The following is an 18,367-nucleotide window of genomic DNA, read 5'->3' on the forward strand; positions in this document are numbered from 1 at the left end:
CCTCTCAGTCATTTTTTTTTCTAGAGGGGCACAGCTTGAATACATCTTGGTGTTAATAACAAATTTAAATCCAGTTGATACATTAATGATTTATAAACTGATTGGAAATATGCCTTATTAACTTCAGAATGGTTCATATTAGCTATTGGGAAAAGTTTGAATACCTTAAGCCCTGGCCTTAGATTCAGTGGGAACTCACAGCAGTGCAGCTCCTGAACCTTTCTGAGAGCTCCACCTCCTCCTTCTGAGAGTTCCACCTCCTTGTCCATTGAATAGTACATGCAGCTGCATAACAATCCCTGAATGAGCTCCACCACCTATTTTTCTACAAAACAACCCCTGCTTGAGCCTATTGGTCAAACTAGACTCTTCCCCACTTTTGTTAGCTCTTTTGTTATTCTCCAATGGGAACTATTCATGTGACTCAACCCTTTGTAGGGGATCTGCTTTCATCCTGTATGTGGTGTTAGGTAGATGAAGGAGTTACTGCTTGAAGAACCGAAGACAGTCTGGGAATGGAACATTTAATTAGAGTAGCATCTTCTGTCTTAACATTAGTCTAGGGCCCCCCAACTAAACAGATGTTGATAGGAGATAATTGATAGGAGTTATTTGGTGTATATGTTTGTGTTTGTGTATGATTGGATATGAGTATGCATGGATGTGCTTCATGTCTTAGGTAAAATAGCATGCACCTAATTGTTACGATATGGAACAATATTACTTGCAATTTGGATTTCAATAAATTTGAGTCATTATGGCTGATAACAGACCAGCACTTTGAGTCGACTCAGAGATGCCTCTGAAATTGACCCCAAGCCCCCCCCCCCCCTGACAGCAACATCTGCCACCAGCCCTTGTCCCGTACTCACCACATCCTCCAGGCTGATCCACCCGACTCAAAAAGCTATCACTTTGGAAGCGGTAGTAAATGTTTGGGCCGGTCGCCAGTCACCTCCTCGATGTCTGGAAGGGGAAGGGCGCACATGAGGCAACTTGGCAGTGTGGAAGACCAAGCCGCCCCAAGCCATTTCTGGCTTTTTTTTCTTTACAGGCCAGTCAGAGCACTCATGTGCATGAGTGCTCAACCCATTTTTTAAAAAGCAGAGCAGCGACTTCTGGGGCACCTCCCCATGTGGAGGCGCCCAGTTGCCTCATGGACGGGATGGGGCCGCCTTACTGGGGACCGTGTGGAGGCTCTGGGACAGCTCTTTTTGAGCTGTCCCACTTTTGGCCACCTCCCAGCCACCCCAAATTGCCCGTCTGCTATCAGCCTATATAATGCAGAAAAACATACCAGTTTGTCATAAGAATGCCAGTGCCTGGGGGAGGAGGATCCCCCTGTTTTGGTGGCTTCCCCCTGATGCTAGCCAGTTGGCAAGTGGGGGAAGTCCCACTCCCAATAGTCCTTCCTGGCCTCATGGGTGCCATGTGCACCTACCCCCCCTCCCAGCTGTGAATTTGCAGTTTGGGGGCAAGCATGCAGAGCACCCACTTTCTCAGAGCAGGGAGCTACCTACTCTTGCCTTCCAAGCTCAGATCTCTGGCTTGGATGACAGCAGTATATGGCACCCTTTCCCCCCAACTGTTTATATAGATGGTCCCTTTAAATGGTTGGGGAAAGTGTGGAGCGATATGTGCACATGGAGCTGTGTGTATGATGTCATTGCATGGAGGAAAGCCCCATCCTCTCTTGGAACAACCCCCACCCCAAGTCCCCCTGCTGCGGAAATTGGGACCCTAATTTATCATATCAAACTGCAACTATTTTCAGTAGCAGGCAAACATTCAATATGGAGTCAACAGTTCCAGAATCTTTAGATGTGAGTGCCGACAATCAGATTTCTTTTTTCTGTTATCCTTGCATAAGAGAAGTTTCAGAAAGCATGTTAGTAAAACTAATAACCACATTGATTTCAGAGGCACTGCTTTGTGCATAGCTATTTGTGTGACTCAGTACTTTGATGCATTAGAACTGGGTGAGACCAGTCTTTATCCATGTAATCCATTTAAACAGTTTTAGAGAGGTAAGAATTTGCTGGATAAGCCAAAGAAATGTTGCATATGTTTTAAAAACTGACGTACTAAACACAATCTCTCTTGTTCTTCTAGATTCTTCTTGAAATTCTTTCTTAAATGTAACCAGAACTGCCTAAAAAATGCAGGAAACCCTCGAGACATGCGGAGGTTTCAGGTTAGTATCCCTTCTTCCTTTGTGATTAATTGTACTTTGAGGATGTAGATTAGAAATAATTTCAATCAATGTAACCTGGGTAAATAGTTGGTGTATGCTAACAACTGAATACAGGAACACAGTAGTTGCCTGAGTCAGGCCACTGGTCTGTTGAGGTCAATATTATCTACTCTGTTTGGCTGTAGCTTTCCAGGGTCACAAGCAGGGATCTCTCACATAATGTACTACTTGATCATTTTTAAATGGGAGTTGCTGGGGATTGAACCTGGGACACAAAATATTTAGACCTAAAATGTACAATACCTGTTTCCCTGTTTCAATTTTTAAACAGTTTGAGTAGGACAAAAAAATCAGTACCTCCCCTCCCTTTCCAAATATTCCACTTAGTGCTTCTTGGGATGTAAAACAAAAACAAAAAACCTTTCCCAGATATTTGCATGTAGGAAAATTCCCTTCACAGCCTTGACATTGATCACCAACCAGAACTGGGAATACCACACAATACCAGAATAAGAAGGAGCTCCATCCTTTAGGAGGTGTTAAATAAAATTCTTCACTAATTATCTGGATCTGAGTTTGTTGGGGTATAATCTTTCAAGAGACGATGCACCTTCATCAGATGCATTTACTCTCAAAAGCTCATACCCTGAAAATCTGGCTGGTCTCTAAGGCTCCATTGGACTCAAATCTAGGTGTTCTACTGCAGACCAACACACAGCTACCCTGCAAAACTCTTATCCATATAATATCCTTTATTAAGACCAACTGAAATTATTACTGTAGGACATCTCAGATGATTAAGTAAAAATGTGTGCAGAAAACTCCCAACATTTTCAGTGCTTTTCGTATATTACTCCAAGCTGTTCTTATTTTATTTTATTTGCATTATTTCTAGTCCAGCTTTCTCAAAGGGACTCAAGGAAAATTACACATTGTGTGTTCCTAGCCCTTCTTAGAAGATATTGTATTCATATTGTACTTGCCTTTTGTACAGGGCAGCGGCTGTGTTGAAGACACAATATTGGGGAAAGGATTATAGTGTCCTTGCCCTGGTGCAGTGGACTTGATCCAAACTGGGCTCCTGTTTGGATGTATTTTATTGTCAATATAAACACTGGGAGGTATGATCACAGATCTCCATGCAATATGTAACTCCTAAACACAGAGTTCAAAAATGAATCACCGAAAACAGCTTTAATTGACTTTGAAAAACAAGTGGATATTCATAAAGATCTTTGGAAAAATATTAGCCAAAATTTATTGTCAGTTTTTGTCAGTAATTATTAGTCTGAACAAATTTTAACCTACATTGGGATGAAGATTTGATATATTATAGAGCCTAACTGGAAGAAAATCTAAAATTTAGCAAATTGAACTTACATTAATACAAAAGCCAGTCATAAAATGACTAGAGATATTTGAATGCCCATAATTTAGATAAAATAAAAAAATAAATAAAAAGATGCAGTTTTCCCCACATGTTTGATAGGGGTGTCTATTAATGATCCAAAAATTTTAACTTGTACAAATTGTAAAGCTTGCAATGTATAACTCCATTTATTACCTACAAGGAGAATTTTTATTGATTTTTTTCTGCTCCCAGTTAAGTGAAATATTAATATATGACATAAAATATACCACATTTTATGTTTGAAAAAAACTACTATATCTGCAGTCCTCTAGCTTTAGGGATTACTGCACTGAGATAATAGTTGTAGTATTAGTCTGTGGTTTAGTTCAGATATAATGTGGAACTATGGGCTATTTCAGTTATGGCTCATGTGAAATAAGAGTCCTCTCACAGATGGTCATTCAAATCCTGCTTTGGCTTGACAACAAAGTCTGGCTTTATTGCCTTCACTCTTTTCCAAAGAGAACATAATTTGAATTGTGATGAGGACGCAAGGCAGCATTAACCAAGGAGGTCCACATTCATGCATTATGCAAAACCATAATTCAGACTAAGGCTGTGGTCAGATGATAGGCTTGGATCGATCTCGCTGCACCACTACTGGTGTTAGTTGTTCTGGAGAGATTTGTCCAAACATGCCACCCTTAACCCACTTTACCATGTGCTCACTCTGTGGTTGACCATTCACAGCGGTCGTTTTGTAGAAAATAGGTGGTGGGGCTCATTAGCATAACTCATTAGCATATGCCAGCCCCCCCAGCTAAAAGCAACCCAACAAAAGAAAGGAGAGCCCTGTGCAAGTGAGGCCTGATTGGCCTGGCTTGAGATCCAGCAAGCCCAAGCAGGCTTTGCTCACCTGGGGCTCTCCTTGGCTGCCCCTCCCCACAGTCAAAAGGCCAGCACACCACCCACCACTCAAAATCACATAAGAAGTAGAGAAAGGTGGCACGGGCTTTTCCAGGGGTTAATGAGGGCTGCTGGGGGTGTGGCAAAGCCCTGGTGGCTGGCTGGCTGCCCACTCTCTTAATCCAGGGATTATTATGCACCAACTATTCAGTGGACAAGGTAGGTAGGTGGGGAGGAGGAGGGGGAACACTCAGGAAGGTTCAAGAGCTGCACTCCTGCTGAATTCAAGGTCTAGCCTTTCAGATTGTTGCTGCGGAGTGGTTGGTTGGACAGCATCTTCTTTTTTTTTGTCTTTCACACATATGCATAATACAGGGGGGGGAGTGTAAGCATTATGCAGATTTATGTGAAAGTAGCCCCATTGACTTCAGTATATTTACTTTTGTATCAGCCATTGCTCAAACAGCAACCCTTTTTCTGCTAACACAGTTTGCATGGGAGGAAGTGGGATGGAGAATAGGGTTGCCAGCCTTCCGAGGCTCCCTGCCAATATAGGAGCCTAACTCGGGACTATTTCCACAGCTTTCCAACCCCAAGAAAAGGAGAATTTTTTTTGGGGGGGGGGATTGTGTCTCAGAACAATTCTCCTGGGGGCTTCTGATCCTGACAGTGTGGTAGGTGCAGAAATACACTAGTGGTGATTCAAAACCCTGGGGGCAAAGATCGATTTATGCACACATCACTATCAGGGTTTTTTTTAAAAAAAAGCAGAATGGTAGGTTCACACTTCCCAACCAACTGCCTTGCTTCACAACAGGGGAGTTCAAACAGCTAGAAATACAGGGTGAAAGCACTGATATCCATAAAGATCAGTCTTTTCCCAGTGTCAAATAACTTTGATTTGAAGACAGGTCAGAACAGGATGCCAATGACTGGGGAATGTGAAGCCCATGTAGCACTCTGATCATGCACTTTAAATCTAGAAGGGAACACCACCACCATTGGATCAAAGTGCTCACCTGACTGCAGCCTAACTGTGATTAACAAACCAGCTTCAAACTATGGTTTCAGAGTCTGGTTTAACAGATAAGTTAATTATCAGAGCCAGTGAAGTAGTCTGTATTCAAACAAATACACCAACCACCGTTAATTTAATTAAATCATGATTTCTCCAGAGCTGAGCCTATGCAAAAGTGGGCATAAATGTCAGAAGCCTGGGAGCAGCATAAAGCAAGACAAACACACACACAAAAGGCATAGGGACAATCAAGAAAAGAGAGTAAATAATTTCCCTTGGAGAAAATGGCCACCTTGGAAGGTGGACTCTGTGGTAGTATACCCTATTAAGTCTCTCCCCTACTCAAACCTGACCTCCTCAGGCTCCACCTCCAAAATCTCCAGGTATTTCCAAACCCAGAGTTGGCAACTATATCTGGAACATGACACTGCAGGGAGAAGAGGGGCTCCTGTCTTCCCCACTGCACTCTTTTCCTAACTTGAAATGATACCATTTGCCTTGTCCATATGCCTTTTAGTTCTGTTTCAGTTTAGAACAAGGGTGGGGAACCTTGTTTTCTGCCAAGGGCCATTTGGATATTTATAACATCATTCGCGGGCCATACAAAATTATCAGCTTAAAAAACAGTGCTCCATCGAGGGAGAATGATCCAGGCTAGCAAAATTAATGCAAATAATTGTTTTTCTATTTGAAGTCATGTGGGAAGAGCCTAATTTGACACACACACACGACCCACTGCCCTAGGCAAATGCCTAGGTCTGCGGGTTTTTTGGTAGAAAAAGCCCAGTAGGGACTCATTAGCATATTAGGCCACACCATCTGGGATAATCAAGTGAAAATTGAACTGGTGGTAGCTGGGTAATAAAGGAAAATAAGGAAATGAGGGGAAGAAAGGGGAATAGAAGAAAATAAACAAATTGGGGGGGAAAGGGAAATAAAGGGGAGAAGAAAGGGAGATGGGGGAATAAAATGGGAATAAAGGGAAATAAAGAAAGGTGGGGAAGAAATGGAAATAAATAAATGGAAGGAAGGAAAGGTAATAAAGGAAAATAAAGAAGGGGGAAAGGGGAAATAAAGAAATGGGGGAAGAAAGGAAAACAAAGGGAAATAAAGAAAGAAAAATTAAGAGAAACAAAGAAATGGGGAGAAGAAATAGAAAGAAAGGGAAATAAAGAAATGAGAGGGAAATGGGCTTTCGGTTTTGGTCATGGAGGATTGAGCTGCTCTTCAGCAGAAGGGCAGATCAGAACCTCTGTTCTGGGCAGAGAAAGTGACTTGAACACCTGCTGCCTACCCCTTCCAGGTAGGGAGGGGGCCAAGAAATGCATGTGAAGTAGGGAATTTACTTTGGCTGACGAGAAACTCCAGTGGGGTTTCTTTTTGGCTTTGAAGAGTCCCCTGAGAAGGACTGCATTCCATTGTCTACAGAGGATCTCTGAGGCCATTAATTGGCTAAAATCTATCAAGATACAAAGCTTCTATGAGACTGATTAACATTTGAGAACTTATGGAGCAGTGCGAATAAGGATAAAAGAACTGAAAGTAATAGATTAATATCTGTCACTCTGGGGTGAATAAAAGCCTAAATAAAACTAAAAGCAAAAGTCTGGAGCTGGAAAAGTATACCTAGGAGTGTAAAGGAGGGGCTGAAATTGGGACTTTAAAATAGTGAGAAACAAGCTTAAAAGAGGAAAAATAGAAGTTGTTTGGCAAACCTGCGATTTGAACAGAAAGCTCCTCCCAGAAGATCAGCTGAGCTGGTGACTACAGTATAGGAAGTTTTGTCATTGAAACAATGTGAGACTTCATAACCATAGAAAACGAGACTTCATGTCAAGAAAGGAAGGTAGGTAAAGGACGGCGCCATTAAGAGAAGGGAAAAATAACAAGTCCTCCAGCCCTCTCTAGGACCCAAAACCATAGAGAAGTATCAGACGCCATTAAAAGAAGGTCAAAATTTTAAAAGTTAATTAAAAAAAAATTGGACATTGAAAAATAGCAGAGCCGGCAGATATCATCATTAAAAGGTAAAAACTATTGGACTATATACTTAAAACTAATTTTGGTGCTGTTTTGGAGTAAAAAGGAAAAAAGTTTTTAAACTGATAGAAAAACTGCGGCTGCCATTTTGAGCAATTAAAAAAAATATATCTTGACTTAGGAGCATCGGAGAACGGAGGTTTTGGGCTTATTTAACAGGGCATGATCTAATCTATAAGTCTGTGTGCTCAAAATTTGAATTTGAGAGGTCAACTTTTGAACCTATTTAAAGCAACAGCCAAGCAACTATGATGGAGCTGAGATCAGCCGTAAAGCAGCAATGTATGAGGGCTAGATCACTTGAAGGAGAGGGAATGGCTAAATCTAAACCAGACAAGATAGATAAAGCAGAATGGCAAGTAGCAATGAATGCTATGGAAGCAAGATTGGCAAATATAATTAGAGAAACAAAAACAGAGCTAAAAAGAAATATTGAGATGAGTGCAGAAGATGTGAAAATTTTTTTGAAAAAAGATATGGAAGATCTTAGAAAAGATTCACAAGCAGCTTTGCAAAAAGTGCAAAAAGTAGAAGAAAAGGTGAAAGATCTAGATATGAGGATGGACCATGCAGATTCCACTATGCAAAAATTGCAGGAGAAAGCATTACTAGTAGACTGTAAATTTATGGAGAACCAACTACAGCTAAGAGGTGTGGCTGAGTCTACTACTACTGATCTAAGGACATATATAATTAAAATTATTGCTGAATTTTTAGGAGAGGACCCAGAAGAAACTGATCATTACTATGATTATATTTACATAGTAAATTTGGAATATGCAAGAAAAAAATAAACTACCAAGAGATGTGGTGGTAAGATTTGTGACAAGATACATGGTGGGAAGAGTTCTTAGTAAACAATTTAAGAGCCCACTGGAGGTGGATGGCAGCAAAGTAAGAATCATGAAAGAACTGCCAAGGAAAGTCATCAATGTCAGGAGACACTACAAAAGGCTGACAGAAAAAGAAATAAGATACAGATGGGAACTTCCAGAGGATTTGAGTTTTGAATTCAAAGGATGGAGATTTACCATCAGCAAATGGCAAACTTTTTGAGTGAGCATAAAGACTTTGGGGAATCAGATCAAGAAATAAAAGCATTATGGATTACAAATTAATATCTTGGAATATAAATGGACTTAACTCACCACAAAAAAGAAGGGCAACTTTTCACTGGATTGGGAAACAAAAATGTAACATAATTTATTTACAAGAAGTACACATCAAACAAACGGTTTACAAATTTTTATGGAATAAACAACTTGGTGTGGAATTTTTTTCATTGGCTAAGGAGAAAAAAAGAGGTGTAGTATTTTATATCAAACAAGAACTTGACCCGAAATTAATTTCTAAAGATGATGATGGCAGATATATTGCGGTAGAAGTGACACTGAATTATAAAAGAACTTTATTGCTGGGAGTATATGCTCCAAATGGAGCAAAAGACTCTTTTTAAAAAGATATAATGCAACAATTGGACCAAGTTGTACATGATCAAATTATGATAATGGGAGACTTTAATGGAACAGTGAAAAATACTCTGGACAGAACTGGGGAAAAAAATAACGAAGGGAAACTACCGAAATCATTCTTTGAACTGGTAAAACAGGAGAGTTTAGAGGATATATGGAGGGAATTAAATCCCAAAGAACGTGATTATACTTACTTTTCGGCAAGGCACAACTCTTTTTTGAAAATTGACATGATCTGTGACAGAGTGTAGTGGAAATGTCCCGCAGGGCCACTCTGGTCAGCCCAGCCTCAGCTGATGTTCTAATGAATACACACTCACAGGCAGCCAGTTAACAGAATTGTATTAGGGTTTAGGCAATAGCAAAGTCAAGTTACAGTCCAGAGGTCAGTCCACTTACAGTCAGTCCAGCCAGTTGAAAGGTACAGGTACACACAGTCCAAAAGAATAGTCGGTTACACAGTCCATAATATCAGTCCATCCAACAATCCAACAGCATACCACTCCTCTCCGTCTGTTCTCTCCACAGTAGGTAGCATTGTGGCTACTGCTGTTATACCCCCACCAGCCAATCACATTCCTTATTGGCTAATGGGTTACACATGCTCCTCACATGCTTTCACTATCACCTGTATAGCAAGTGTTACATAATCGTGCCAACAGTACAAGAAGCCTTAAAGCAACCGATACTGTCAATCTGGACTGCAAAAGATCTTGGACTTTTAACGAAGAAAATAGAGATACTTCCTAAAATAAGAGCAGACCATAATCCAATATTGTGGTCTGCAAAATCAGGGGAAAAGACTCTAAGATGGCAGATAAATGAGGATTTGCTACAGAAACAGGAATAGTGGTTCCTCTGGAAAAGGAAACTAAATGCTTCTTCCAAATAAATGAAAAAGAAGATACCCAGTTTCAAATTGTGTGGGATGCATATAAAGCAGTAATGAGGGGCATTTTGATTACATTGAACAACAAGGATAAAAGAGCCAAAAATAAACAAATGGTGGACATTCAGAAAGAAATTGGCAAAAAAGAGAAAGAGCTTAAAAAACGACCTGGAAAAAGAAGATTATAAGAGAAATTACAATACTACAAAGCCAACTGAGTCATTTGCTGAATAAATAATTGGAATGGAATTTAAAAAGACTACAGCAGAAATCTTTTGAAGGTGCGAATAAACCCAGAAAATATCTTACATGGCAAATGAAAAAAAGAAGGTAGAATAAAGTAATTAACAAAATTGTATCTGGAAAAAAATACATTATTGACCATGAAGGCATTAAAAGGGAATTTTACAAATATTATGCCAAGCTGTTTAAAAGCCAAAAATGTTGATAGAAAAAAGAATTGATGAGTATCTACAGAATATTAAGAAGAAGATATTGGATTTATATTCCGCCCTCATTAACAAAAAACAAGGAGAATTTGTTGAATAAACCAATTGAGAGAGGAGAAATAAAAGAGGCGATAAACTTAATGAAATTAGGAAACGCACCTGGTCCAGATGGCTTCATGGCAAAATTTTATAAAGTTCTCGCTGAGACGCTATTACCAAAACTTCAGACATTGATGAACACTATAAGATGGGAAAGTTCCTAGTACATGGAAAGAAACAGTAATCTCTTTGATACCAAAAGAGGACAGAGACTCCACAAATGTGAAAAATTGTAGACCAATTTCATTACTAAATAATGACCTTAAAATATACGCAAGGATCTTAGCAGAATGCCTTAAACAGCATTTGAACAGTTCTATTAAAGAACAACAAGCAGGATTTCTTCCCAAGAGACAAATCAGAGACAACATAAGGACAGTTATAGGTATTATTGAATATTATGAGAAACACCCTGAAAAAGAAGTAGCATTATTTTTTGCAGAGGCAGAGAAAGCATTTGATAATGTGCATTGGGACTATGTTTGCAGTGATGGAGAAATTGAGATTGGGAGAAAATTTCATTAGAATGGTAAAGGCGATATATTCTGAACAATCAGCAAGGCTCTGCATTAATGCAGACTTAACAGAAAAAAATGATGATAAATAAAGGAAGAAGGCAAGGCTGCCCTCTATCTCCACTGATATTTATAATGACTTTAGAGGTTTTGCTAATTCAAATCCAAGACGATAAAGAGATAGAGGGGCTAAAAATGAAAGATTTTTCTTACAAATACAGAGCATTTACAAATGATGTGATGTTTATAAATTAAAATCCCACTCATGTAACACCATTGCTGCTTCGTAAAATACAAGAATATGGAGAATTGGCAGGTTTTTATATAAATAAAGAAAAATCAAAATTTTTGTGTAAAAATATGATAAAGAGCAAACAGGAAGAACTACAGTGATTAACAGAGTGTGAAATTACTTCAAAAGTAAAATATTTAGGTGTGGAAATAACAACAAAAATGTTGATTTGTATAAAAACAATTATGAAAAACTTTGGTGCAAGATCAATGGAGATATGATTAAATGGAACAGATTGAACCTGTCTGTGTTGGGTAGAATCTCTGCAATTAAGATGAATGTTTTACCGAGAATTATGTTCCTGTTTCAAACAATCCCAATAGTGAAAGACAATAAACAATTTGATAGATGGCAAAGGAAACTTTCCGAATTAGTATGGGCTGGGAAAAAACCAAGAATTAAAATGAAAATTCTGATTGATGCGAAAGAAAGAGGTGGATTCCAACTGCTTAACTTAAAGCTGTATCATGATGCAGTTTGTCTGGTGTGAACTAAGGAATGGATGACATTATCAAATAGGAAGTTATTGACATTAGAAGGACATGGAAATGTCTTTGGATGGCATGCTTATAAGTACTATGGGAAAAATAAGATGGATGGTTTCTTCTCACATCACTATATCAGAAACAATCTGTTAAATACCTGGTCAAAATATAAAATATATGGTGATGAGAGGAAATGGCTATGGATAGTACCAACAGAAGTAATAAAATTGTATTCAGATATTAAAGAAGAGAAGTGGCTAACATATAAACAACTTTTAAAGATCCAAGGGGGGAAGGTGGAATTAAAAACAGCTGAAGATAAACAATATAAATATAATTGGTTTCAACTGCAACAAATAAAGAGCTTGCTTGAACAGGATAAAGAACTATGGAATAAGACAAGAACAAACAGAACTGGAGAGAATGCTATTTGGAGAAAGTGAAAAGCTGAGTTCTATAAACTATTATTGAAATGGTCTACGGAAGAGGAAGTAGTTAAATCACAAATGATAAAATGGGCAATAAATATAAATAAGGAAATACAAATGGAGTCGTGGGAACACCTATGGAAGAACTCTATGAAAATTTCTACATGTTATAATATTAAAGAGAATTGCTTCAAAATGTTATACAGATGGTACATGACACCTAAGAAACTGGCAAAAATGAACAATCAGTTGTCAGATAGATGCTGGAAATGTAAATGTCATAAAGGATCTTTTTACCATATGTGGTGGACTTGTGAAAAGGCGAAGCAATTCTGGCAAATGATTCAGCAGGAGATCTCGAAAGTTTTGGGATATAATATTAAGAAAGCACCAGATATCTTCCTGCTGGGATTACAAATGGAAAAATTTCAAAAGCAAGATAGAACAATAATTTGGTATATGCTTTCAGCTGCACGGACATTATATGTGCAAATGTGGAAACAAGACAAAATACCAGAAGTATGGGATTGGACTCTGAAAGTTATGCATTGGAGTGAAATGGACAAGCTTACGAGAATCTTAAAAGAACAAGATTTAGAGAAATTTAAAAACGATTGGGGAAAGTTTCAAAAATACATTGAAAAACAATGGAACGTTAAAGGACATTTGGTGATCTTTGACAATGATTAATTTTTAAAGAAACGATGTATGGATTACAGTTTAAAAGACATGATTATTGGATTATAACCTTTTTTCCCTTATTCCTAATGACTTAGAAGAAATATCATGAAGACGGATTATAATTTATGAGTTGTTCGGAGAAAGATTTTCTAATAGACAAAGTTTATTACCTTATAACAAATTAGATTAAATAATAATATGGGGACGTTTGTTAAGGGGGCATGCACTGCTGGGGGTCACAAAAAGAGGGGTAGAGAAAATGTTATATATGTGTACTAACATTTAATGACAAATGAAGATATGTTATTACAATATATTACAATAAAGTGGTTTAAACAAGAAATGAGGGGGAAACTTACCTTAACTGTGACAGTGACTTTTCCAGGCCCCGCAGCAATCCTGGCTGGCCAACCAGGCCACAGGGCGGCAGCCATGTGGCTCAGCTCAGCCCAGCAATCCCTGAGGGCCAGACCAAGTGGTCTCAAGGGCCATAAACGGCCCTCAGGATGGACATTCCCCACCCCTGGTTTAGAAAAATGATGTGGAGGGAATGCAGGAGCTATTCCTCCCCCATGCCACAGTGGTCCTGTCCAGATCTGGGTCCTGCAGTGCAGTTCAAAGGAGTTCCCTGCTAGGAGCTCTCTGCTTAAAAATGACAGCACATCCTGAGGTGACCATATCATAATTTGGCCCATATTCTCTGCCCCCCAACGTGTTCAGCCAAGTGTTGAGTAGATCTCCTATATGTGTAAGCAAAATTATACATGCACTCTCCATTTGTTTGAAAACCCTAAATGATTCAGACCTCAAGAAGACGGTCCCAGCATTAATCCTCCACTGGTAATTTTTGTAGAGGTATGAACAGAGGTTTGCCATCCTTTTGTTATCAGACTTTGTCGGAATCAATGCCCAGTTCCTTCACTATTATTATTAAGCTTTTGCAGTATAATTGTGGTGGAAAGTGCTGTCAAGCTGCAGCTGACTTATGGCTACTCCTCTTGGGTTTTTCAAGGCAAAGACAGAGGTGGTTTCCATTGTCTGCCTATGGGTAGCAACCTTTGTGGTCTCCCATCTAAATATGAACCAAAGCTGACCATGCTTTACTTCCAAAATCTGATGAGACTGAACTAGCCAGGGCAATTCAGGTCAGGGCAAGAGCAGGATAATACATACAATAAAAATACTGGAATAGAGCACGGTCCTATTGCTTTTACAAAAAGCATACTTCTGATTCATTCTATTGCACTCAGTCCTATTCCCTTTATTTAATGTCATCTTGAATAATTCTATTTTATGCAGTCTGGGAATGGGGAATGATAGAAATATGGAAGCCTTCTTGACCTCCTCAGGCAGGCAATTCCACAAGGCAGAAGGCATGACAAAGAATGTATGTGCAATGCTATGTTTATAACTATATAAAATGCAAATTTACGTATAATCTTCCCTGATGTAACATACCACCAGCTAATGCTGAATAATTTGGTATCATTTATTTTTGTTAGTAGGGTTGCCAGGTCCAACTCAGGAAATACCTGGGGACTTTGGGGGGTGGAGCCAGGAGGCATTTGGGGTGGAGCCTGTAGACTTTCTTATTCCCTAAAATGAATGAAAACATAAATAAATAATACAACAGTGCAGTTTCCTTGAATAGTCTTGATTTCTTCAACCTCTTTTCTGCCTTCAAAGGGTTCCCCAAGCAGTTGTACTTCCACTAAATAACAGTGAACATACACACACTCACGAAGCAGTCAAAATGAATAGTTTGCAAACCCACACTTTTATTATCTCACTGTGGCAATTTACTCATGGGAGTTGCTGGATGTAGTAGTCTGCTGTATTCAAACCAACTTATTCAGACTAACACATGACAACCAAAGTACTGAACAGAGCAGTCTAGGTTCTAGTTAATTTTTTTTTCTATCCATACAAATAATCAGGTTCTGATTAACTCTTTACTATCCATACACATGACTTTTGAAACAAATGCTAAAAAAAATGGAACAACTGTGATGACTTTCTCTCTCACTCACTGGGAAGAGGCACATGGCTCTGCCTGCTCACCCACACCCCCTCCTTCAGCTGTGTCCTGCTGAGATTTAAAGGTACCCACACCTTCCAAAGCACAAGCAGTTATTTACAAACTTCTTCTAAGCCTGCCAAGATTTAAAGGCACATGGTGGTTGTTGGGGCAGGGCTTCCCCTTGCCATCCAGCTGGCTGGTGGTAGGGAGGAGCCTGCAAAACCAGGGGATCCCCTGCTGGGACCTAGCGGCTGGTAAGACTGTTTCTTAGTCAAATAATTTAAGTTCTCTTCCCATAGAATCTGTAATTTTTGAAACAGAGTTCTTTAAGGAACTCCTGTCTATTCCTTCAAACTCTGTTTCTGTTGCTTCATTCCTAAATTTGATCAGAACATTCTCTAAGATATGCTCTCAGAAGCCAGGGTAGGGGTCCCAACTCCCCCGCCCTGGCGGGGGCCCCCAGATATAGAAGCCTCCTCCCCCGCCCTCCCAAAATTCGGAACCGGGGGGGAAATGGCGCCATTTTGGTGCCACTCGCTCTTGGGGCATTTGGAGGCAGGGCGGCCTTTTGCAAAAAGCAATGGCAAAAAAAAAAAAAGTGCCAGGGAGGCCTTGCGAAGAACAACCCACCCCTGCCTGGCGCCCCTTTTGGAACAGCCTTGAGCCTTTGCGCTTCCTTACCTTCCCTTCCCTTCCCCGCTCTGCGATTCTTCTCCCCACCTTTAGAAAGAACTACAACTCCCAGCTTGCCTAGCACGGCAGCTTTCCAGGCTTGTAGTTCTCTGGGCCGCTCGCCTCCCATTGGCTTGTGGGGCTGAGCTCCGGACGGGGAGCTATGCTTCCCGCCATGCCCCGCAGCAGGACCCGGGCTTCTGTGAGTCGTCTTCGTTCCCACATGGGGAACAGCTGAGGGAGAAGTGGAAAATGGCTGCAGGCGGCGGGGCGGCTGATGCGGGGCGGGGGGCGAAGGCGAGCAAGCTGGGAGGAGACGGCAGGTAAGAGAGACCCCCCCCGTCCAGTAGGGAAGGGGCAGTGGGGCTGGATCTCGCCCCCCAGTTGCAAAAGGGGAGAGAGAGAGGGAGGCGTGGGAATGCCAGAGGGTGAACGGGGATTGTGCATGTTGCTGCGCTTCTCCCGTGCCCTTGAGGGCGACGCGTGAAAAAAGCACGTAGGAAGAGTTCAGGGTCCCCAACGGCCCGCCCCAAGCCGGTACACCTGAGTGTGGAGGTGCTACTGCTGATTGGGTTGCCAATCCCCAGGTGTTTAATTATGCTTGTCACAGCCTTGATCTTGGCTCCACCCCTAATGTCTCCTGGCTCCACCCCCAAAGTCTCCTGGCTTCACCCCCAAAGTCCCCAGATATTTCTTGAATTGGACTTGGCAACCCTAAGCCAGGGCAATCTAGAATGAATGGCCAGGCCTGAAGACTGTCAAAGCAACAGTTTATGCTTACCTATGTGCTGCCAGTGTGCAACTCTCCCAAGATGTAAACTGATTTTCATATGGTAATGCTTCTGCATGTTCTGTTAGAAGAGCAATCAGGAGCTTGTGTAGGTGATGAGTTAGGGCATAAGAGGGGTTGTTGATCTCTTGACTTGTAAAGACATTCTGTCAGGCAAGTCCAGCTTCACAGCAGTCGAGCTTTCCATGTGTAAACAGAGACTGCTTAATTATACAAGTCATGTCAATTAGCATGACCTTAGTGTTTTAAAGAAATTAATCACTTTCAGCAAAGCAAATCACCTCTCATACTTTAATATTCAGCATGATATCCAGCACCTGTGTGTTTTTATTTTCATAATGGATAGTTGGGTTTAATTTTCCACCTTTCCCTTTGTACTTGTTGCTTGAATATTATAGGAGATAAACAGGCCTGGCAGTTGATAATCTTGATTGGGGAAGGAAAGTGAGTGGGAAAAATCAGAATAAAAGCAGCTAAAATCCTTGACTGTCAGCACCTCACAGAGCTCTCTATATGACCCTTGTCAAAATATTATGGCTGTAATGGGGTGGGCTTAGCTGTTGCCATTTGTCTGCGCCATACATGACTTCACTCTCAGTCTTCTTGCCATATGCTATGGTGAAATGATATCTCACCCCATTCTAACTTGAACAAAATTATTTTGAAAACCAACCCTTGCTGTGCACTCTGCTATTGCTCAGAGGCTTGTTTAATGTAGTTGTTGCAGTTCAGTTTTTTCCCCATAGCTGTTCCCACAAAGTGTTTAGAGGGATAAACAAAAGCATAAATTTGCTTCCACTAAAATAGAGATTACTGATATACCAAGAACGTGCTGTAAATTAATTGACTAGCAGAACTTAATGGACTGTGGTTAAAACTCAGGAGTAATGTGATTCTTAATCTTGAAATATTAGGTGATGCACTATAACAAATAAACAAGCTCCATGCACAACCTAGATAAACAGCTTGATTTTCTAACTTCCAGTTTTGCTTTTGTTTTTTTTTAACTGGTTTCCAGAACATTTGCAACTGAGCTACTTGTAATGAACAGAAATATGTATATATACTGCTTTGGAAATGATATCACATTTAAGATATACTTTAAAAATATGTTAAGCTTTTTAGTTAGAAGTTTGCCACCTTCTAATGCTAAATATAAGCTTAAATTAAGAATTAATGGAAGAATTGCTGCTAAACTTGAAAATCATTTTCTGAGTTTCCCTATCTCAAATTTAAAAATGTGTTTTCTTCACAACATTTGGATAGGTTTGAAATTTGGCAGGCATGACTGTCCCTATGTTTACATGAGTTTGTCAGCACCTCATTAATCAATTTTTAAACTGTGGTATGCCTGTTCTTTTAAAGTTGTGCCTCTGCCTACTCTACACCTCCTGTTTTCATATTTGAAGAGAAGCAAAATAAGAGTTGCTTCCTCTATAAATTAGTTTTACATGTGCTTTGATACAAATACATTCCACTCATTCAAAAAATGGAATGCATTGTCTTTTCTGGAAATGCATGTGGGGTTTTGTTTTGTGAGACTCCACTTACTCCTGAGAAGTTCTTTTACAGGATTATTTAAAATAAATAGATAATGACCATAGAGCTATGAGAGATGTTTTAAAAAATGTTCACTACATATGAGTTTACATACTCACAGAGTATTAATATTTGCATTATTTGTATTAAATATGTTACAGATATCACCTTATGATTTTTTTTTATTCTAAGAAATCAGTAGCAATAGCAGTAGCGTGTTTCTGTCATTGGGGCCTTCTGCAAGGCAGGACCTTAGGGGCCATTGAGAGCAGGTGTGAGCACACATCTGGCAGTGGAAGCATCTAGATACCCATGATGGCAGTTGGAGGGCCTCCCCTCTCTTCAGCCTGACCAAGGAATAGGGTTGCCAAGTCCAATTCAAGAAATATCTGGGGACTTTGGGGGCGGAGCCAGGAGACTTTGGGGGTGGAGCCAGGAACAAGGGTGTGACAAGCATAATTGCACTCCAAGGGAGTTCTGGCCTTCACATTTAAAGGGGCAGCACAGCTTTTCAAATGCCTTTCTTC

The 18,367-nt window shown here is 40.1% G+C and overlaps 1 protein-coding gene across 5 annotated transcripts in view; it reads left to right on the forward strand.

Annotated features, from left to right (window-relative positions):
* EBF1 (EBF transcription factor 1) overlaps nucleotides 1–18,367 on the forward strand; it is a 553,072-nt gene that overhangs the window by 346,793 nt on the left and 187,912 nt on the right. For all 5 annotated transcript variants that reach the window (XM_060240230.1, XM_060240234.1, XM_060240231.1 and 2 more), the window contains exon 7: nucleotides 2,113–2,194. In XM_060240230.1, the coding sequence (XP_060096213.1) occupies nucleotides 2,113–2,194 (82 nt within the window). The remainder of the gene's footprint in view (nucleotides 1–2,112; nucleotides 2,195–18,367) is intronic.

The sequence above is a fragment of the Heteronotia binoei genome, chromosome 5, assembly GCF_032191835.1.
Source record: "Heteronotia binoei isolate CCM8104 ecotype False Entrance Well chromosome 5, APGP_CSIRO_Hbin_v1, whole genome shotgun sequence".
Lineage (NCBI taxonomy): Eukaryota > Metazoa > Chordata > Lepidosauria > Squamata > Gekkonidae > Heteronotia > Heteronotia binoei.